This window comes from Corvus cornix, chromosome 7 (genome assembly GCF_000738735.6).
Source record: "Corvus cornix cornix isolate S_Up_H32 chromosome 7, ASM73873v5, whole genome shotgun sequence".
Taxonomy (NCBI): Eukaryota; Metazoa; Chordata; class Aves; order Passeriformes; family Corvidae; genus Corvus; species Corvus cornix.
Window position 1 is genome coordinate 24,573,036 of NC_046337.1, and position 22,505 is coordinate 24,595,540.

The following is a 22,505-nucleotide window of genomic DNA, read 5'->3' on the forward strand; positions in this document are numbered from 1 at the left end:
ACCTAGGTAGTCATGTTTTTTTGGTATCTCAGCTCATCCTTGGAAGGAAATGCAGATGGCAGTGACAGGAAGCAAGGTTTACAAAGACTAACAGAAGACAGCCTGAACTGTTCCCAAACCTGCATTGCTCCCTAGAGGTCCCAAATCCCCACACTACCTACCAGCTATTGCTATTAATACTAGTGGCTATTTAAATACCATCAAGGTCTCCCCCTGTGAAGGAAGTGCACGTTCCCAAGTGATTTGAGGATTTCATTAGCAGTGAGTCTACTAGTGTGGGTGTGCTACAGGTCAGGGAAATAGGAAAATTTCACTCAGTTCACTCTGCAAGAGGCTGTTTAGATTGGATTGAGATCCTGCTAATTTCAGCAGGCTTTAAAGAAAGTTCTTGTAGCTGTCTGGGTTCACTGGACTACCTTTGCAATAAGAAGCCATCAAATCATAATTAAAGTCATTTTCCACACAAGTGAGAGATACATTTGACTGTTTTCCCTCTCAGCCTTTTGGGAAATACATGCTTTAAATTCCCTTCTTAATGTATTTTTCTTTGCATAAAGACAAAGGCTTTTTCTTGAGCTAGGCCCCAGCTACAAGATTTGAAATGGGATTAAATCAGAGTTGTTATAAAACTAAGGAAAATTCAAAGACATTATTTTGGTTTGAGTCATTAAAACAACCAGAACTCTCTGGCTTTTCCCAAAGTGTTCAGACCCAGGGATTTGATACATGCATAATTCTAGTATTTACAATGAGGGTTGATATTAAATGAGCTCTTTCTATCTTCTGCCATGAATTTCAGATGCTCTGCTTGTTTAGTGCCTGCTTGTTCTTCTCTCCAAAGGAAACAACATGCAGAATAAATGATTAAAATCATGATGTCCCTCCTGAAATATGTAATTTATTAGAAGCAATTAGTACAGTATGTGGCCTTCATCCAAATTTGTAACCCCTTAGGCCAGCTGAATGATGTCTGATGCATCTCATTACTTTGTGACTGAAGGTTAACAACGAACACGGGTAGAGTCTGGAGACATTAAGGATTATTGTTAGTATGGTAAGCACTGAGTTTGGAGCCCACGAGAATCATTGTGGAACAAAAATCTCAGGCTAAATTTACTTCAAGTGGCAGAGGAATGAAGTTTGTAAGACTTCATCAGTGACTACAAAAACTTGTATCATTTTACAGGCTGCCTTCTTACATGCCAAACTCTGTGAAGAGCTTCTAGTGTTAACTAAACACATCAGTGTAAGAACACAAAATATCACACTATTCTAGAAAGAAAAATACCATGTGTTTTTGTGGTTCTGCTTCACACATGGGCTTAAATTTAATTTTTATGCAATTAATGTTAGTCACAATGTAAGACATCTTACACAGTCTTCTAAATATCAAGGCCAGGCTTGTGAGTATTCACAGACTGAGATGGGGCTCAGTCAAACTTTTCTTATGTGGGTGAGTCACTTTGGCTCAGGCTATTATATTTTCCCAATTTCTCCAACAATGATCCTTTTTCAAAGATGACTGTGCTGCATGTCAGCCATGAGGCCAGAACAGGAGATGGAGATGGTTTTCAATTATCCTTTCTGTCCTGAGTGCTTATTTTGGACATCCTTCCTTTTCCAGTAGGCTAAAGGGCTGTGATAACTACTGGGCGGGGGACTAGGGCTACTCCACAAAAACAGGCAATGTCCAGTGGCTGGAGCAATCCCCAAGGTTGGGGCAAAGTCTTTCTCTAACACCTTAGCAGAGCTGCCACATCCCTGGAGCAACATCTGTTCTTTAGCTTGGTGGTACCAGTTCTTCAACACATTTCTTTATGGCAGAAAATCTGTCTCAGTAAGTTGTTTCTTGGGTAACAAAAGACTAAGCTCTGCCTCATTGTTTATGTGCGCTGCTCTTGTTTGTTGACGTGTTGGGACGTGAAAAAATGCCATCAATGCATTTCGTTTCCTGGGTGGAAGACCCACAGCTGTCTGGACTTTCTGAAGCACTGGGAATAGAAGATTTATGCAGCAGTTTTTTATCATTGTGTTTTTTCCTTGTCCCTAGCTAGGTCACAAGAGGTGCAGCTTTGTTTCCGAAACTACTTGTTCTCTTCATTTATCTACTGTTCTTAGCCACATCTTGGTCAGATGCACCTCGATGCAACCACACCACTCGATGCAGGATGGCCTGGCTATCTTTACTAAGATGTTATCTTCTAGTGCCTGGTCTCTTTCCCCCTCTCTCTATGCTCCTCTCTCCTTCCTCAGACTTGCACAGTAGGATGATGACAGTAGATACAATTAAGAAAAAAAAAAAAAAGCTAAATTAATTAGTGAATCACTGAGTTGGTGACAGGGATACATCAGATTGCTGCCATCTCAAGTTCAGTTGGCTGCCGCCGTTATGCTACTGCCCAACACGTTGGCAGACACTGCTGTAGTCTGTATTTAATTTCTTACTGTTGGCAGCTTTGAATACATTTCATTTCACACAGCTGGCAGCTCCTGCTTCAAAATGGCTCTGGCCTTGGCTGCAATAAATATTTGCAGTACCTATAGAGAGACCAAGGTGTCCAGTGGAGACTAAGCTTGACATCTGTTCTACAGAAAAACTGGGATGTTTGTGTTAAAACTTGTCATCTGCCACTATTACCTGGAGTGAAAAAGAAAGGGCTGTGTTGAGCACTAATGTCAGTCCCTAAATTACCACTTGTGGTCCAACACAGACCCATGTCTGGGGGAGTATTTCCACTGACTTCATTTGGCTAGGCATGAAGTCCACATATCTGATAGTTCCCTCTAATATTGTGCAATGAATGCTAAACTGGCCTCCTTCTAAAGGTACAACTTTATTTTTATGATAGAAGCTAATCTTAGAAAAATGCTGTGAAACAGCATTTATGACTTTAAAATAGTGTTATTAAACATTGTTGTATTAAATACAGACCAGTGTAAACATGATACTGTTTCTAAGAAGTAACATTTAAAAATCAACCTTTTAAGAGCTAACAACATAAAATATTATAGAACAAGAATGTGGGAGACATAGTACATATTTTAAAATGTAAAGTAAAAATCCCAGGAAGGGCAGCATGTGTTGTTCTGGTTACTTTTTATTACAAGATCTATTTATAGTGAAATTACAAGTATTTTGGCAGTGTTGTGATCTGAATTGAAGCAGCTTTTGAAGAAAAGAGAATATTTTTATAGGAGAGGATGTAAGATTCTTATGAAGTCAGCCATTTGACATGGCATTAAATTTTATTTCCTTGCTGTACGTTCTATGCTGGAGGTTAACAACCAAGCCACATGGCAGACACTGACTCCAGTGAGCCCTACTCTAATAAATAATAATTGCCCCTTTGTTCCATCTAAAGCATTGTAAATCCGGAATTTGATCCCAAGCGAAATGGCGGAATGAAGACCCAGATTACGCGTTGCTGCTCCTGTTCATTGTTTGACAGCTCCCAAACAGGCAGGGCAAGATTGTGCATACAGTGGGGGCAGGTGCATCTGTCAGCACCTCACTCCTCCTTGGCTCTGTGCCACGAATCAGCCCCACTGGGGAGAGCTTTGCCAGGGGTCTGCGGGTGGGGAAACAGTAGGGGAGCTTGCTCAGTTTATATTGGGATGTTCTGGAGACAGAGGCAGAGGTACCTCTCTAAGCAGTGTATTTCTAAAAAGTCTCCATAGTATGTGGACTGCTGTCTCATTTAATTTACCCTTAAAAAGAAAAGACTTCCCTACATTTGTACCTAAATGCACATTTCTAATGTCCCTCTTTGTCTATTAATGTCTCCTCTCCACGTAGTCAAATTTCATTTCATAAAAATCCCCACCCCCAAAAGGCAAAGCTGTCAAAAGACAGAATGACTACAGGCAAGCTCAAGGTTAATAGTGAATTTGTATAACATGAAAGGCACCACCATGCACCGAGCAGCAGCATTAGCCTGACACAGCAAAATCATCCCACGACCTTCCAGCTATGATTCCATCAGCTGTGCTGGTCCTTATGAGCATGGGTAAGTAGGTGCAGAGCTCCCACCACCTGCTCGGACTCCTCCTGGGATCAGGGCAGTGATTTCCATGACAGTGGCTCCTGGCCACAAGCAGCTCTTCCAGGGACAGTAGCTAACCATTAGCTCTTTTACTTCAGCTTTCACTCTGACCCGAGTCAATGTCCCAGTAGCACATCAGCTCTGTGATATCTCTGTTTCTGGACAACGTGGTCCTTATTTCTGTGGTTAAGCTAAGAGAAACATAGAGAAACCATTCTTCTGATTTTTAGGGACCATCTGTGCTGGGTTTCTTGTGGTGGGGGTGTTTTCTGGGTTTTTAGTATTTGATTTTTTTTTCCTTTTGAAGTGGATGCCTATTGGTCTGAATTTATTGAAAACCAAAAAATTTCTACAGAAGGCCATGTGGTTCTACTTCCCTCCATAATTTTTCCCTTTCTTCACCCCATGGGATGCAACATTGCTCAGTATAGCAAGAACACAGAGTTCCCAAAACCATCCACCAGAGCTTTGGCATGGAGACAAGAACACGGGCAGCCTGAAGATTTCAACCACATCCTTTCAGGCCTGCAGCTAGGACTGAACGCTCACATGAATTATGTGTGTGACTGTGACCAGAAAAACACAGGAAATACTGCAGCTAGTATACGGATCTGAAAAGGAATTCATTTTCCTGTGAGCTGCACAGGCCAGAAGGATATTGTTTAAAAGCTCTCATCTGGTGTAGTTGCTAATTTTTCTTGAAACAGAGGGAGGATACTTCAGGTTTTCCAGGTCTCATACAACCTGTGGACAGTCAGTGTTATTCCATAGATCTTTTATAGCCAGAAGAGATGGTCAGCAGGCTCTGAGCAATGTACAAAGTAACTATTTCTAACAATACAATTAAAGGAGTGGGATCTAGTGACTTCTCAGAAGGAAAGAACTCACCTGAAATGTTTGCTGTGGTTCTCCCAGCTCAAGGTGCACCATCGCTGAGTATGTTGGCACACGGCAAGGAGTAATTGTACATACATGTCTGGAAGCCCTGGAAATGGTGCAGGTTTGTGGGTGACTCCCTGCAATGGGCTCTTTCCAGGTGACAGGGACACAGGGCACACCATGGCTGCACCTGTCCCTGGAGAGCGGCTGGTAAGGTGTAGGAAACCCATATGCACCTACCCAGCTCAGCTGGGACTGTGTCCAGATATGAGCCTCAAGGAAGAAGTGGCCAGTGAAAGGGAGAGCAGGGAAAGCAGAGAGATTGCCAGTGAGCAATGGGGTGAGTGGCTGCCTGTGTACCAGCACCCGAGCACCCACGGGCTGGCCATCCCCTACAGAGGCAAAGGGAGGCAGCAGGCTTCTCTTTTTTTTCAGCAATGAGGAGAATTTTTGTAAATTCAGCTTTAAATTTCCTTGCAATCTGCAAGAAAAGAGGTTTTTTAAAAAACAGTCAGTGGGATTTTTGGCATGCAGGCTCCCTCTGGTGACTGCTAGGTGCAGCTCCACTGCTGAATGACAAGAACAGTTGTAGGGAGTGGAATTCTATTCAATCTGACTAATTTCAATTTAAAATCTGCGAGGTTATTACTACATTTCACCTGGATTTCAGCGGTGTTCCCCAAATCCCATGAGTGGTTAGAGCCTTTTATTTCAACTCACTCTTAAGGAGATCTGAAGTAAGAAGTGTAATTTTTAAAGGATCTATGACTGTGATCTGAATGTGTCTAAACCTTTAGAGAAGAGTCTACCTTTTCTGTACTTTGTCTATGCTTTCCCCAATTAAATCGAGTAAACTGATATTCTTGCTGTGCTTTCCAGAAAAATTGAGAACAATACTTGTTTTCAGGCTCTGATAATTCTGAGTGTCAGATAGGGTGTTTCTATGGCATAATTGCATTCTGGTTGTACTGGATACTGGTTCTGGGGTATTTTGATGCCTTAGGAAGACCAGAAGAGGTAGGTTTCTCATAAAGTCAAGTCACTCACACAATAAGGAGCCACTAAAGATTTTTGTCCCAATGTTGTGCTGCCCATGGCAGCTGCAAGGTGAGACTGGTTGTATCTACTGCAATGCAAATAATTTGTGGTGACTGCATTTTATGTTGAATAATGTGTTTCTTAACATTGGGTTTTAATTTTCCAGCAATCAAAAACACTTAAATGTAAGAATTTGGTGGGGTTTCAGTAGTCTATAAGCTGAACAAGTTAAAATGAAAACATTTCAAATTTAAAATATTACTAAAGATGTCAAACTAAACCTTTAACTGTTCTCTTTTCTCATCTCCCAAAAGATCAAAGACACTGTGCCAGACACCTTCTGATGTCTAAGCCAGGAATTTGATTTTGCTGAATTTCTGTACCGGAGAAGTACCCTGGTTGTTCATTAACATTATGTACTAAATTGGTTTGGATTTTTTTTAGGAGTGTGAAAATCTACCTATGTTACTGTGCAAAACACCAAAAATTGCTACAATCTGGTTTGTTTCCCTTGATTCAAGTGATTTGTACCCTTACTCCATGGAAATTGTTCCTTGCAGCAAAGCAATGCTGTTATGCTCCCAAGTCATGAGAGTCATCCAAAACGCCCAGTGGAAATGATCACTGGTGCCTACACCAGGCTGGGAACTTTCTGGGTGAGAGCTAATAGGCACAGACAAAACCTTTCACCATATGGGAATGACAGCACAGCGAAAACATCATCCCACAGCTGCCTATATCCAAATGTCACCTTTTACCTGACATCTTTTGTGGAAGCACAATCCCTGCATCTGTAAGACAGTTCTTTACATGCCATTTTGGATGGGTGGTGCTGTGTCCTAGGAAAATGTGTCAGAAGCAAGAATTAGGACTTGCTAGGGTAGGCCGTAACCCCCAAATAAGTTAGGTCTTAATGTGATAAAAACCTCTCCAGCACCAAGGGAAAACAGAGGAGAGACTAGCTCTGATCTTCCAGAAGTACTCCTGTGCTCCTAGGGAGTTTAGCTGGCTTGATTCATATGGCTCATACCATAGGCCCTCCTTTGGTTAGCATGGAGTGCCTCCTGCAGAGGGAGATGGGAAGGATTCAGGCCAGCTTCAGCTTCAGTCTTCTGAAACAAATCTCGGCTGCTTGAGATGATCTCAGCAGCTCACAGGCGCTGAAGTGGTGAGAACTAAAGAGACTCATTCTGACGGATTCCTGCTTGGATGTAAGGGCTGCAACCGCAGTACCTGTAACATGAAGAAAATTGTAATTGCCTGTTATTCATATGCCACCCATGAAACAACTGCAGTGGGGATAATAAGGTAAACATTGGCCTATCAATCACTTGTTTAATCATTACAAGGTTTTTTAATTTTGAAGTTGTTTATAAAATGCATAAAAGAAGAGCTCATTTCAACATTTACAATATTACTGATGTGAGGTTATGCTGATGCCAAAATCCTATCTCCTTTGTCATCATAGGAAGGATCACAATGAAGATTATAATTATAACTCAGTAAGGGATTTATCAGCAAATTAACAGAGTAGCTTATAGACTTCTGACAAAAGAAACAGACGGGGTTAATTAAAAGTGAAAGCCACACAGTACATGGAAGTATAGCAGAGAAACACCACCTTGGAGTTGTGCGTGACCAGCAAAGATTTTGCTCCTGTTTTCAGTTTGAAAACTCACTGGAAAGCTTTTCATCCTAACCTTAAAAATCTCAGGCTGCACAGAGTATTCAGCAAGAGATTTAAATCTGCGATTAACAATTTTTTTTCTTTATCTGCCCCAGAGCATGGAAAGAAACAATAGCCACAAAAAGAATAACAAAAATGGAAAATATGGAGCCAGAATATAAACGGAACAGAATTCTGGGGATGTCTTTCCAGACCTGGAGGTGAAACAGAAGAAGCAAAAGTTCAGTCATTACTCACAGGACTTCATTCACTCCATCACATACTCAGGCTTCTACTTCTCAGTATCACAGCCTCCCCTTCTCCATCAAGGATTCTCTCCCCTAAGGATGTGGCAATAAGATTTTTCTCAACTGTTTAGGTTTCTTGACCACAGAAAAATTCCCATGTCAGTCAAAATCTAAAAAAGTAGCGCCACAGTGTAGTTGTCCAGGAAAAAGTCAGCAGCTGGATAATGCTGACCACTAACACTGAAGTCAGATAGAATGCCTAAAGAAAACTGAAATACAGCTTCTCAGAAATGGCTCATGAAGTTGGGGAGATTAAAATGTTTTGTAAAGCATTTTTGGTTAGGGTTTGAATGAAAAAATATTAATCTCCTTTGTGTTTTGAATGTGTATAAAAATCAAATTAATTTTCTTGTAGCATGTCTACATTTTTTATGTTTAGCAACCTAGGCAAAACTAAATGTTCTTTTATTGCTAATATTTTTTTTGGTGGATTTTTTTCTTCATAAGGAGAGCTGCAAAATTTCAGAGCTTTTTTTCCTAATCACAAACAAATGAAAATTACCCAGCTTCAAGGAAGCCAATACAATTTTTAAACCTTAATGAAAATTGCTATTTGAATGGAAGTAATTTAATTTGAAGTTAAAACATATGACATGAATAAAATGTCATGCTACTCTTCTGTCACAATGCAACCATAAGTACCTCACAGACCAGCTAGGTACAAGTGTCAGCTCATATAAGGTCCAAAAGCTCAGAATCTTCAGTTCAGGTTCTCTAATTCAGCATTTTCCTGAGAATCCATTGTGGGTGGCAAATCCCTTACAAATGCTTAGGCATTTGCTTTGAAGGCTGGTTTGCACAGCACCAACAAGAGTTTGGGACAAGAATACACACAGACACTGTGCTTTATTAACAGAAATGGCCAGGAGAGCAGGTCAGAGATTTCCCATTAAGAACTCAAGAATTTTAAAAAAAAAATTTAAAAAGGGAAAACATTCTTGGTTTCCACTATTGGCAGGAGCAGATTAGAGGAAATAAAACTGTGACACTTGATTCCTTTCCTCACACATAAGCTACCATTTAATCTTTTAACATATTGGGAGCAGAATTCTCTTTTATCCCTCTGTAAAAGGAATAGTAGCTGTGAACAAAGCATTTGTTCCTAGAGACAAATGGAGGACCGCTTTATGTAAATGCTCACTTATTTCAAGGCCTGGAAAGGACCCTTATTTTTATAATTGGATCTCTGGCATAAAGCACAGCCTTCAACCTAATTCTACACTTGATCTATATTTGAGGTTGAACAGTGGCATGTAGTTTAGAATGTAGAAGTTAAGACTTCTTATGAAAGTTAAGATTTATCCAATTCTCCTTAATTTTTTCCCTTGTTTACTTACAGCAGGTAGGATGATACAATTGTTTCATAGACATAGCAGTCTATATAACTAAAATTTGGCTTGTCCCTCTAAACAGACTTACCTTCTGTAGCTGAAATACTGAGCATCCTTTCATACTGTCTTTAGCTTCAGCTTTCTTTACCAGCTGTAAAACCTACTTCCCACTTTTAGTCTCCTGGTTTATTTTAAGATAGGCTACAGAGTGGCTCCAACTGGATGAATAAACTAGAATGGAGAAGCATGTGGTGAATCCTAAGAATGACAGAAGTTGCCTGTGAAAGTGTAGGATGCTTTAATTTAAAGAAGCTGTGCTCAGAAAATGCTACTTGTAAATTTTTAAGGCCAGTGAGTTCTAACACATAATTTGTGACAGTAGCAGAGCATTTGACTTCTGTTATTATAGAGCAGCTGATTAGAGGTTTGAAAATGTGGCCTTTTATTTGGTGGAATTACTGTAATCCTTTGACATAAGGGAACAATTCTGCCGGTCCTGTGATTTTGACCTACTCTTAGGCAGACAGCTGCCTGACTGAAACTGGTGCTGATGTTAAAAGTGAGGGCTTAGCAACTCCAGCAAATGAACACATTGCCCAGTAAGATTAGTAAGATTTGGCTTCCAGACAAGTGCTTTCTCAGCAGAGATTCTGACCATCTAACAAGCTTCCTGGGACCTGTCAAAGCACAGCACCTTTGAAGGTTTGCCTGCATTGGTTCAATTCAAGAACACTTATCAACAGTTCTAAGCCTATCCCCTAGCTGTGAAAAATTGGGATGGAAAAGTGTCAGCTGAAAAACTTTAATCCTCTCCTGATTGCTGGCCCCAGCTGCCTAGTCAGAGCAGCACAGGAGTCGTGAGGAGGAGAGCTTTGCAGTACTGCCCCAATTCATTACTGATGTGGAAGCCACCTCTGCATGTTTTTCTGACCAAGTTTTTGAGGTATTTGACCCAGAGCCATCCTCCACAGAATCAGCTAAGAAATAATTTCTGGTTTTCCAAAGGGTAATTAGTGTTGGGCTGAGACTGATACAGGCTGAAGCACCCACTTGCTGGCTGACTGCAGGAGCTTCTGCTCTTCATTTGAACTCTGAAGACTGGCTGACTTCTGCAGTCCGAGGGCTAGCAAGGGAGGGAAGGAATTCGGAAGGAAGGAAGGAAGGAAGGAAGGAAGGAAGGAAAGAAGGAAGGAAGGAAGGAAGGAAGGAAGGAAGGAAGGAAGGAAGGAAGGAAGGAAGGAAGGAAGGAAGGAAGGAAGGAAGGAAGGAAGGAACCAGCAGAACAAGATGTTTCCATACTAGCAGAAGTTGCCTGGGGCAACAAAAACCTCTCTGTTCACTCTTTAGGCTACTTAAGTGGGAGATGCAGTCCCTTCAGCCACGGCAAATCTGACCCCTCTCTCCAGTGCATGTTCTGGCCAGCCTGTGGAGGACCAACAAAAGCCTTTCTGTGCAAGAAGCTCCTTCATGCTACTCCTAAGGAGCCAGTGCTGCTTCAAGCCATTCTGAGAGGGAAAAAGGGAAAGTTGAAAATGATGTCTCAGAGAACAAAATGGAAAGTAGCCAGACGTTTGTAACATGATTTTTGCTGCTCTCATACAGTCTTCATTGTGATAGTTTAACAGTGAGCCTTTTGGCTGAAAGTAGCCTCAAATGAGCCTCAATATTTGTCATTTAAAAGGCTCACCATGACGACTGAGGATTGTATGACTGGAGCTAAGAGAAGAGCTAGCAGCAACCAGCAGACATTTAGAAAATTAGTCAGACTTTGTTGCTGGGCTTCCGAATGATCATTCACAAACCTCTACAGGGCCATGGTGACCTGCTGAATATGCTGATGATCTGATCTGCTCCAGATCAGATATGTGACCTACATAAACTCGTCATATTTGCCAATGTTTCAGATCGTTTGTTTTGATTTAGTCATGCATATTAGAGAGAGGAAAAAAGTACATTAAATTGCAAGGCTGAATAATGATTTGGTCTCATAATCACAACACACATGAGAATTTTTTTCTCCTTCTCAGCTTGAGTTTCGGAATAAAATAATACAACACATAGAGGGTTTTTATATTTATTTATAGATTGCTGTAATGTCAGCATAGCTTAAACTGCCACGCTGGTGCTCCAGATTCTTTTTATTCCTAAATGTTGGAGGTCCACCATATCTGCTGGCATTTGAAGATTCCATCAATTGTAAATCACAGAGTGACAGCCTGGCTTTGCTTTTTCTAGGCTAATCCAAACAGGAGTCTATCTAGAGCACCTGCTTTCTGTGTCAATTTGTTTATCTCCTATCTCAAACTTTAAAGCCACATACAGCAGTAATTTACGGTATCTTACATACATTCATTGTAAATATACAGTAGCTGGGGTTTTGTCTTTATAACTGGAACTTAACATCAATTACATAAGTTGACTCTTCTTTCTTTAAAAATAGTAAGAGAAAATCTCATTAATTTCTGGAGGAGTGGGACCAAGATCTGTATAATGAAAAAAGACCTGGTTATGTTCAGACTCATTGCCACAGGAGTAAGGGCAACCCTTGCATGTTGGTTATCAAGTTTCTCTGAAACCTTACTTAACAAAAACTTACAGGCATGGGTATCACACAGAGTCCCTTGACACCATTGCACAGTGAACCATTTTTCAGTGTTTCTCAATAAAGAACAACACAAACTGTAGAAAATTTTCAAAGGCTGTATCAAGCAGACTGTTCACAGTTGCCAACACCCATAAAGCAAAATTTTTCACATGCGTTTATTTTTATTTTGCCTTCCCTCCCCCATGTTTTTTCTGTTCATTCACTCATACACATGGGAGTTGTCAAGGTCTGGGACTGTGTGTTTTATTGTGTTTTATTGCTGTCGTGTCATAGATAACTTTTTGATGCTCTTTGAACCACCAGTAGCTCAGAGATTACCCAAGAGAGTGGCTGCCTTGGGATACAAAGGCTGGGCTCTTGTTGCCGGATCTGCTTGGAAGCAGGATTAGCCTCCTGCCACAGGTTGTCTGGTGCAGTTATTGAACATGAGCATCAGCAGATGAAGTAATAGCTGCCAGCTTGTCAGACTGAAGCCATTCTTCTAGGTGGGAGTGAAGAAACACAAGGAAAGGTATGCAAAATGCATCTTGTGTTTGCATACAAATATCAGTCATCATCTGGCTCTTCGTTCATACTCAGCAATCATCCAGCGATCACTGTAAACCACAACTCTTGTCATATCATATTAAGGTTAATGAAGCATCCAGGAACCCACACCAGGAATTTGGTCTATGCCACATAAACCTTGTTCAAACATTTAACAGAAGCTGGTATTTACACCAGGGAACTCCCAGCTAGGGTGCAGCAATCAAGCCCAGGAAGAGATAGAGAATGTTAGGGAGGAAAGCAACAGTCTTTGTCTCAGCAGGCTGGCAACAAAAATGTTCTCAGGTTGTTTCTGAAATTCCATAACTGAGGATTTTGAGGAGGATTTGGAATTAGCCATGGAGGCAGGTAGTTCTCCCTCTCCAGAATTTTAGGAGAAAGAATGAAGATGCTAATCTAAAAGCCTAGCAATTTGAGAAGCAAAGCTGTATCATTTCCTGATTTGAGATGAGTGCAGATGATGCCCATAATAGATGAAGAAATTAATTTTCCTTGAAAGCATAAATAGCCACCATTAGTCTGAAATATCTTGGAGGGAATCAATGGAGGGAACTCAAGGGGGAAAGTAGTGGCAGGACAAAATGTACATTTATAAAGCTTGGAGAAGGAGATGTGGTAGTAGTGAAGACCCCAGGATAGAGAGAATTTCAAAGTCTGGATAAATGGTAAAGACTATATGGGATACATTTTTCTGGTTATGAGAGAAAAACATGCAAGACTCAGATGACAGTTGGACATGGGGATCTAGAGAAGAGTGGAAATCAGAAATGCATAAGCCTAAATGTCAGGCAGTGTTGTTCATGGTAGATGAACATTTTGGACAGGACTGCAGATCAAGAGCTTGGTTTTGACCACTTTGAGATATTGTCTTAGCCTTCCACAAGCTTGCGTAGAAGAATACACTTTAGAGTTTAATTTGAACAGAAGGGGAAATGAGTGCCAGAGAACGGCAAGGAGGAAAGAGAAAAGCATTACAACAGTGGAAGAAGAACCAGGGTGAAGGTGAACCAGGGCAAAAAGTGTCAGAGGCAAAGACATCAGCAAGCTGGAAAGGATGAAGAGAGACATCACTAGGCACTTGGTCAGAAAGCTTTGAGACTGGGTCCATGGGCAACTGGATCAAAGGAAATGGAGGATGGGGGCAGAGAGGGCTGCTAAGGTGAAACCAGTGAGCATCATTTTTGGTGAGCTGAATGGCAGAGGGAGAAGAAGGGGAGGCAGATAGGGTTAAGGATAGGCTTAATGGTTTTTAAGAGTTACTAATGAAACTGAACTGCACTGAACTCTGACTTGTATGCAAGGAGAGCTTATCGAAACCACTCAGTTAAGTAAAAATGGATTAAAGGTTTCAGGAACTGATTATACAGATGAAAGAGATAGATAACAGGTCATATATGCAAAGAGGAAAAAAGAGAAAGCTCAAAATAGGTTTTGGGGAAACTATAGCATTTTTCTTCCTGGCTTCCTGTTCTGCTCCTGCATGGAATATATGCCCTAATGTATTTCAGCTGCTTAAAAGAATAAAAATATATATAGTAGGATTTAATTTTTTTTCCAGCTAAGCAACCAAATTTTTGATCAAGAAAGCTGAAGTGCCTAGGAGATGTGTGTGCAGGGGTAAGTTTTGAGTTTCTCCGTGACCAGTAAGGACAGCTGTGTTTCTGATACCTTCTCCAAATGGGACAGAGAGAAGACAAGACATGTATTTCTTATATTTACATAAATTCGGCAGTGTAGCTGGCATGCACCTGACAATGAACATTTGAAGATGATGAAACTGGATTTTTCTAAACTTCTATAAAGCAGAAAGTGCCGAAAATGGAGACTGGTGAAGCTCTATTCTGTTGAATTGAAAGTCATCATAGAGAGGAAAAGTTTTTAATAATTATTCAGCGTCTGTCAAAGGAGGCTTCTGCCAGGCAGCTGCTCCTGCAGGCTCCAATGGTCCTCGGCTTCTGCTGGAGGTGGCAAGAGCAGGAAGCTTTTGATGTGTTTCAGAGCTCAGTTGATGCTTTTCAGAGCTGAGCGGAGGCTGTGCCCTGTGTCTGTCAGAGCTGGACTGTGGTGCCCATGGCAGGGACAGTCTCTGGGCTCTCCCACTGGCACTGACCAGCACCGGGGAGCACGCTCCATCACACGGAGCACTGGATGCTTCTGGAAACATCTGGCAAAACGTCTTGTGAAGTGTTGAGAGTCTGTGTTACTTCCATCGAGCAGATGCCTAGCAGAGCAAGAAAGGGATTTCTTCTGAAACAGGGTGCATAGGCCTTGGTTTTACTAGCACAGTGTGGTTGTTTAACCTGTTATATCTGCAGGCAGCTCAGCACATTCTTTCAACTGCAATGGCAGTCAGCACCCTCAGGCACCACACACTGGTAGTGACTGAGACAATGATCTGCCCCTGAGGCCCCCAAGGGAAGATGAGCCATTTCAGCAGCAGTGCCAGGACTCATCTGCAGGACAGCAGCTCTGTGCCTCCCTCGAAGGAATTGCATTCTTTCTGTTGCACTTCCATGCACTGGGCCACAACAAGGGTGTGATTTCTGTGTGAGATTTTGTCTCACAGGTGTATCTGTCACATGCAAGAGATGCTCCATGTTCACTGACTTTAATCCCGTTATTTTCATTCCTTGTGTTTGGGAGCAATATTTACCTCGTATACCTGTGTATGTAGATCACAATGGACTAGATGGCCTAGTTATGAGTTTTCCAGAATCAGTACAGAAGTATTAACTTAATCTGGCCCCATGGTTTTAAGGAGTGAAGGGGAATCTTATTCCTGAAATGTTAGACACTTCATCACTTTGCAGAGACAGGAGTCATTTGAAGCTCCCAGGTGGATCAATATGAAGCCCACAAGTTAAGGTTAATACGCTGTTATAAACTGTAAGATGCATTTACTGAGTTTTGATTTCATAAAACCATATAGTCATTTAGGTTGCAAGGAACCTTGGGAAAATCCATAGTTCAACCTGATGCATAAAGCAGAATTAGCACCAAATTTAACAAGCTGTTCAACACTTTGTCTGGTTCAGCACTGAAAGTCTCCTTGAAAGGAGGCACCACATTATCCCTGGGAAACCACACAGGTGCTTAAATACACCCAGTGGAATAATTCCTTCCTTATATCCGGTCAGAAAATACTCGCTTCCCATTCATGACGAGACACCTTCATCTTCTGGGTAACTTCCCTTGGTACAGGCAGGCTGCTGTTAGGTGGCCCAAAGTTGCCCCTGATCTGGTGCAGCTACTTGTTCTCCTCTAAATGCAGGGGCCATCCCTATACATGGTGGAGGCTGCCCTGCAGGCCTGCCAGCTTCATTTCTTCACAAGTGCCTTCCATTGCACCCAACTCAGCCAAGGATCTGCAGCGGATGCTGGATTTAATGACATTAGTTTGTGGGTTTTTTCTGTTTAGTTGTTTTTTGGGTTTTTGGGTTTTGTGTTTTCTGTTTGTTTGTTTGTTTTGTTGGCATATTTTAAATCAAAATTTCAGTTCGGAAAAAAATTATGAGGAAGACATATCAGAGAAATCAAAACATATTTGACTGGTACCATTATGTACCATTAGACCAAACCAAAACCAAGAATTGTCCTTTTTTCTGTTTAGTGGTATAAATATATGATGTTTCTTTTGATATTCTCATTTTTGCTAAGGAAGCTAGAAAATAATTCATTTAACATTGGCTGAGACATTTTTATTTGGCTGTTATCCTCTTCAGCCAGGTTTGTTTGCATGATAATTTCAAAGTGAATTGAGTTCTGAAACGCTGAAAATGAGCCTGTTTTATCTGTGCCTTTCACTGCTTTCTGCAAATCTGGAAATGTGTTTTTGATAGAGAGAGGATCAGCTCCAAATCATAAAACCAAATAACCCTTCAAACTTTAGGGAATTCAAGCTGCCAACCAGACTTCAATCCTGAGTTTGGTAAATGTCAACACCCTTCCTTGGGCAGTGAAGCAGGGTGAAGGAAGAGGTGTTAAATAGGATGGGGAGCTGCCTTAATTACTTGAATATTTAAAAAATTTTTTTCCAGGAGATACTTAATTCAGGAACACTTGGTTATTTCAAATCTTGTGACCCTGCTTAGCTTTCTAAGCTGGTGCTTTGGTTAGATGGAGAGAAGCAAAAAGACAGCTGTTGATGAAGCAGCATGGATGTGATGTGACTACAAAAAATGCCAGAAAATTGTCCCATTCTCATTCATAATTTGTAAGTATCTAGAAATCTAGAAATATTCTTTGAGACAGTGACTTCATCTAAAAGGAATTGACAGTTATTATATTATATTAGTGTATGGCTGCTCAATATGGCTTGGAATTATGGGTTTGTTTATCAACATTAATTCGATTAAATTACCTGCAGCAAAATACAAGCCCTTCAAGAAAAACCAATTCTTGTCCTGCTGGTTTTAGCAGTGTTCAGACAGACTTTGTTTTAAAGTAGCATAAGGGTGAGTTTGAAAACACTATGGGTATGAAATGTTTTCAGGGAGTGGTGAGAAGGGGCAGTGTTTGGTCTGGAAGAGGGTTTTTGCCTTCAGACATTTCAGGTGAAGAGCAGAGCCCCAGACAGGGTGTGACATTGTGAAGCAGTGGCTGGGTTAGGTGCAGAGGGGATTGGGAACCCGTGGGGACAGTGGATGGATGGCACCCTGTGAGCCCCATCCCCAAGATAGGGGAGAGCAGGGCAGGGCACCCAGTGAGAGAAACAAAGCAGCATCAGGACAGTGCAGGCAGAGCGTTTCAGGAAAGCAAGGGTGCCCACGAACCCAGAGTTACCCATTGCCTGGAAAAAGGGACATTGATGAGACAGGGCGAGTCCATGGATCAGCATTTGCAGTCCTCTCTATCTGTAACTGATATTGTCAAGCTTGTGTAGTTTATGTGGAATCAGTAACTTGATGTTTCTAACTTGAATATGCTCTTATATACCAACAATTTCTTCTAAAATATCCTGGGTTTGTTTTTCTTTTTTGCTACAAGTAAAATCTTACAGTGTTTATTTCATGCTCATCTTTACACCATGTCCAATCAGTGAACAGAAATAATCCCCAAACTACAGCATTTTGGTGCTTCTTGGTTACTAGTTGAGAAAGCTGAGGGCATGAGCTGTGTAACTGGTATGAAGATTGAAAAGATGAGAAGGAAATATCCTTTCTGATAAATTAATGTTGCCATAGTTGTGCTCGTAAAAATGGTTGAGGTCACCCGAGCAATGAATTTTTATTCAGTCTCTAACAGAATGTAACCTTTCAGCAAACAATTCAGATATTGCTAAGCAAAGATGCTGAACTGATGCAGCAATACACCTCTGTGGCTAGAGCTTCACCTCACTACCTGCTTGTCATATGGTTCATACTGACAAAGGGTAGGGCACAGGCTGAATAACCCCACTGGAGCCACGCTGGAGAGCCACTGTACCAGCCTCTTCTCTTGAGCTGTGGCTGAGTGTGCCCAGCTCCAATGCCTTCTGACCACCCCTGGCAGCCACTGTGGGCTACTGCAGTGGTATGTCACTAGATATGCTTTTAATCCAAGAGTGTGATTGCCATGATTTAACTAAGTATTTTCATTACTCCAGGCCATTTTTTGCACTGTAAAAGTCTGCAGCTTTGTGCATGAAATGTATCTTTTCAGGACAGTTACCAGCATTTCCTGTCATGCATCTTCACGTGTTACTGACAGGAATTTCATTACCTCTATGTCACTTCACACTAATTTATTCCATTGTGTAGATGAGCATCTTATTTCATAATGCCACACCTAGGGTCAGTTCATACTGACAAGCTGATGCTGTGAGAACGTCTTAAGGCGTATAAAGAAGTACAACAACTCTTGTGCACTTACTGGTCAGAGAAGGAAACTTCCAAATGACACTGTAGCATAAAATGACTGGCAGAGGTGAAGGCAGGCTGCAGAATGGAGGTTGTGAAAAAATCATCAGATAAGATCAATAGCTACTTGCCATGCAAAAATCAATGGTTAATGCTCATTGATGTAATTTCTCTCTATTTCCTACCATTTTCATATTTAATATTGCAATTAAACCACATAACCAAAAGTCTTCACTCCTAAAAAAATACAGTTCCATGGTTTCATCATACCATGTATCACATGCTTTCTTTTCTGTCCCTAACTTTCCCCTTCTCATCTTTGAAAAACTCCCTAAAAAACTGTGCACTCTGGCTCCAGCAATTCCTGTATTGAACAGCAGCTGTTAGATGAGTACTGTGGATTGTGCCAGAAATGGCTCTGTAAGTGCAGAGGGAACAACAGGAGACAAACTTACCTTAAAAACACAACATAATTTGGAAACAAACGTCCATTAACCTATAGTTAGGTGAAATCATATTTAAAGTGTTTGTCTTACTAAAAGGTGTTGCTAAAGAGGAGCTGCTAAGAGCTTGGTGGTAGCTGAGCACCTTCATGTATTAATTGGAAACGGCTTGATTATTGCAGGGCGCACTTACAAGAACTGTGGCTTGGGAGCATTAATGTATTTGCTTGGTTTATGTCTGAGCACCAGTTTCCCAGAAGACCGTGTGCTGTCATTTGTGCAGAAGAAAAGAGAGAGAGGAGCCCAGAGCCCAGCACAGAGTGATGGGCTCCTGTTAGAAGTGGAGCTGGCTGTTGTACAGCCGATGGAAGATACTGCTTTCAGTTATTTGTGACTTTGTGGAACTGGAATAACTTTTGCTGAGATTTTTTTAAAGTGATATATTTGGAAAAAATCTATCCTGTGTTTTGGAGTGGTGTGGACATAAATAGTGAGATGTAGGAACTTCCGGATTAAGTGACACTGGGGCCAAAACTCTTGGACGTACACCATCGTCAATTCTTCTTACTCACAATTAGCAGTAATCTGGATCTTGCCCTCACCCCTCAAGGGTGAACTCCTTTTTGAAAACTGTGCCCCTACCAGTGCTATGACTTGCAGGGTGCATATTGGGGTGTTTGATTATCTAGCAGTGGTTATAGAAAGCAGCTGGACTGTCATTTCTCCTCATCACAGAGATGAAGTGATACAAAAGGGAAGCCTTTTTTCTGACAATTAGAAATGGTGACTAGAACTATGTGTGATCTTTAATGAAATCAAAAATATTTTTATGTAATGACAGTAATGGCACCTGAAAATAGCCTAATTCAGGTTTAAGTTTTGTACAAATCATGCATTTTTGATGAACAGTTATGTTCCCACTTTGTTTGTCATAAACTAGGGGACCCAGAGACTAATTTTGTGCATTTGCTTTTTAGGTTTTTTGAAAATAACAACCCTTCCTCTCTGGTCTCTCTGTCATCTTCTTATCTTGATACTTCCTTTTCCAGCTCAAATTCTTCTATCACATCAAGGTGGAGCTGAGAAGATGGGATTAGGCCCATTCATTGAGGTTTGCTTGCTTGTGCTGAACATGAGACAGGGAAATAACTGTAATTAGATTCATTTTCAGGGAGTCTACTTCACTTGTTGGCTGAAACCCAGCCAGCAGTAGGTAACTTCCCTCAAACCTGAACTTCCAAACATCCTGTGATAGGTATTTACCCTTTTCATCCAGCCCCTCACAGTATCTGGAGTTCAAAAGAACACATTCTCCATATAAGAAATGATCCAGTCTTGTCACAGCTTTGGTGCCAGCAGTCTCCTCTCTGTCAGGTGCTTTGCAATGGTGTTCAACACAAACCTGATCAAGGGTTACCAAGAAAAAAGAGCAAGTACTGTTCTGAGCCTTTATTCAAGGAAGAGAATATCTCTGTTGTAAATACACCACAGCATGATTTGAATGAAGAGGTTGTGAAAAAGAGAGTAAATATGGGCATTAAACTTGCCCTTATTTTGGTTTTCTGTTTCTTCCTTCACAAAAAAAAACCCCTGATGCAAGCTAAATACAGCCTTCACCATGACTTCTGTATTTTCAGGGATTAAGCATCTGAAGAGTCAGAGTGACTCAGTGTTTCCAGAAGAAGAAGAGGGAGTCGGCGAGAGGGAAGAGGAGTGGGGCCATTAACCAGCGCAGAGCTGCCCCAGCCCCGTCCGGAGCGTCACTGAAGTGCCCCCGGCCCCGCCGTGTCCTGCCCACCCGCTCACCGTGCCCGTGGCACCGGGGCTCCCGGGAGCGCCCTCGGAGGGGCTCTGCAGACACTGCACACGTGTCCCGTGATCCTTATTCCCAGAGATGAAACAGTTATTTTAAAGTCTTTTTTTCTTTTATTTTCTATGACTTAGAAATGTAATTCGCAAATGTGTTAGCTCCCTGACGTCAGTACTGCCAGAGCTTAACTACTGCGTGTGAGCTGTATCTAAGGCTTGTTGTAAATAAAAGTGATTTAAAAGGTACAAAATAAATAATACATTAATTTAGACAAGATTGCCTGTTGTACAGAGGGTTTGTCTAGCGTACAGAGATAAATGTTCATATAAAATGATCCTTTCGGTTAAGGGCAGTTTTTACCGTTGTTGGTAGAGTTGCTTGCAGTAATGTAGACAGAAAAAAGTAATGAAGTAAGCAGAGGTGACTCTGTCTAGAGAAGGATGCAAAGACACTCCTGCCTGTGTTCTCTGGATACGTGACACTTAATACTTGTATTGCTTTTGGTCTGAGGCTGCCTCGTCACAGCAGCCAAAACGATTTCTCTCTACGTGAGATCACTGTTATCTGGAGGCATTAGAAAATATTTCAGTTTGGGAGTGAGGAGGAGCACAGGCATGGGTGAGGCCTGTGAGCAGGGTCCCAGCACCAGCTGAGTCATGGGAAATGTCACATCCCCTTTTGTCACCTGCAGCAAGCACAGGTCACAGCCTTCCTGCCCTGTGCTCGGCTCAGTTTGAGCCAGTAAGTGACAGCACAGCAAGCTGCACAAATTCAGCTTGTGTCTGAGTCCCAGAGTCTTGGCTGAAGTCAGCATGGCCCATACCAACCTTTTCATTTGTTAGACCATGCAAACTCCATGGCATAAATGGAATAAGGTGGAGAAGGAAAACGATGTTTCTTCAAAGTCACACTTAACAGATTATTTTGATTTTTTACCAATGGCAAATTTTTAAAGGAATTCACTGTCATTTCGTATTAACTGTTTGTCTTTGACACAAAGTTTTACCCTCAGTTTAACTTTCCGTTGCTGTAAGTCTCTTTTAAAGGGTTGAGCTAGCAAAAAAAAAAAAAAAAAAAAGAAAAGAAAAAAAAAGAGATGAGATATAGGAAAACACAGAGCCTTTTGTCTATGTCTTGCATGGTGATTTCACTCTCAATCTGAGGTCTTCCATGAAGACCTGCTGAGAACAGGATCTGTCAACAAGTGTTTCTTTATATTTGAGAGCCATTTTCCCCCTCCATCTGTATCTCTGTATCTGTCCTCTTTGGTTCCATTTTCTGTACAAACACTGCAGACAGGATCCATGACTCCAGCTCAGCAAGGGTGTGTAAGAAGGACTAAAGAAGGACTCTGCAATTATACAGAAGCCACTACAGGACTTACAGGACTGAGAGCTTTTTATCTCACAAACAACAAAAAGAAGGAAATGACCCATCAGAAATTGTTTCAATGGCCCCAAGTTAGGTCTGGAACAGCAGCAAGAAGAGCTGGGCTCTGGTCCCAGCTTTGCCATGGCTTTGTTTTCGCACAGCACCAGGCTCTTCACAAAATTGCTTTTGCCACAGTACTCCCAAGCTGTGAATCAGTCATTGGTGTTTAACCTCACACCACCTCTCTGTGTTGCTAGCTAATAAAGCACTTTGGATATTAATGGCTTTTTGCTGGTTATTAGTACCCACAGGCTGCAGAGGAAAACTGTCTAGGACCTGTGAGCAAATGAAAACATGATTTATAACACTTGATACCAGGACAAGGTATTGAACACTTTGGAATCTCAGCTTTTCAAAGGCAATACACAAAACACCTGATAGGAGCTTGGAGAATTCACCACTGAACACACTGTTTCAGGTTGACTGTTGGACCTGGGTATAATTATACTTTATAAATAATAGGGAAAAAACCCCACCCAGATGCAGTTGGAACTGTATTTGACTTTCAGAATGGTATATTTTGTTTATTCTTCATGTGCCAAATCAGGTAATACTAAAGTAGATATTA

At 41.4% G+C, this 22,505-nt stretch overlaps 1 protein-coding gene across 1 annotated transcript in view; it reads left to right on the forward strand.

Annotated features, from left to right (window-relative positions):
- PPP1R1C (protein phosphatase 1 regulatory inhibitor subunit 1C) overlaps positions 1-22,158 on the forward strand; it is a 49,672-nt gene extending 27,514 nt beyond the window's left edge. Inside the window, exon 5 of the mRNA XM_010406702.4 lies at positions 20,334-22,158. Within this exon, the coding sequence (XP_010405004.1) occupies positions 20,334-20,422 (89 nt within the window). The 3' untranslated portion in view covers positions 20,423-22,158. The remainder of the gene's footprint in view (positions 1-20,333) is intronic.
- Positions 22,159-22,505: the final 347 nt, after the last annotated feature.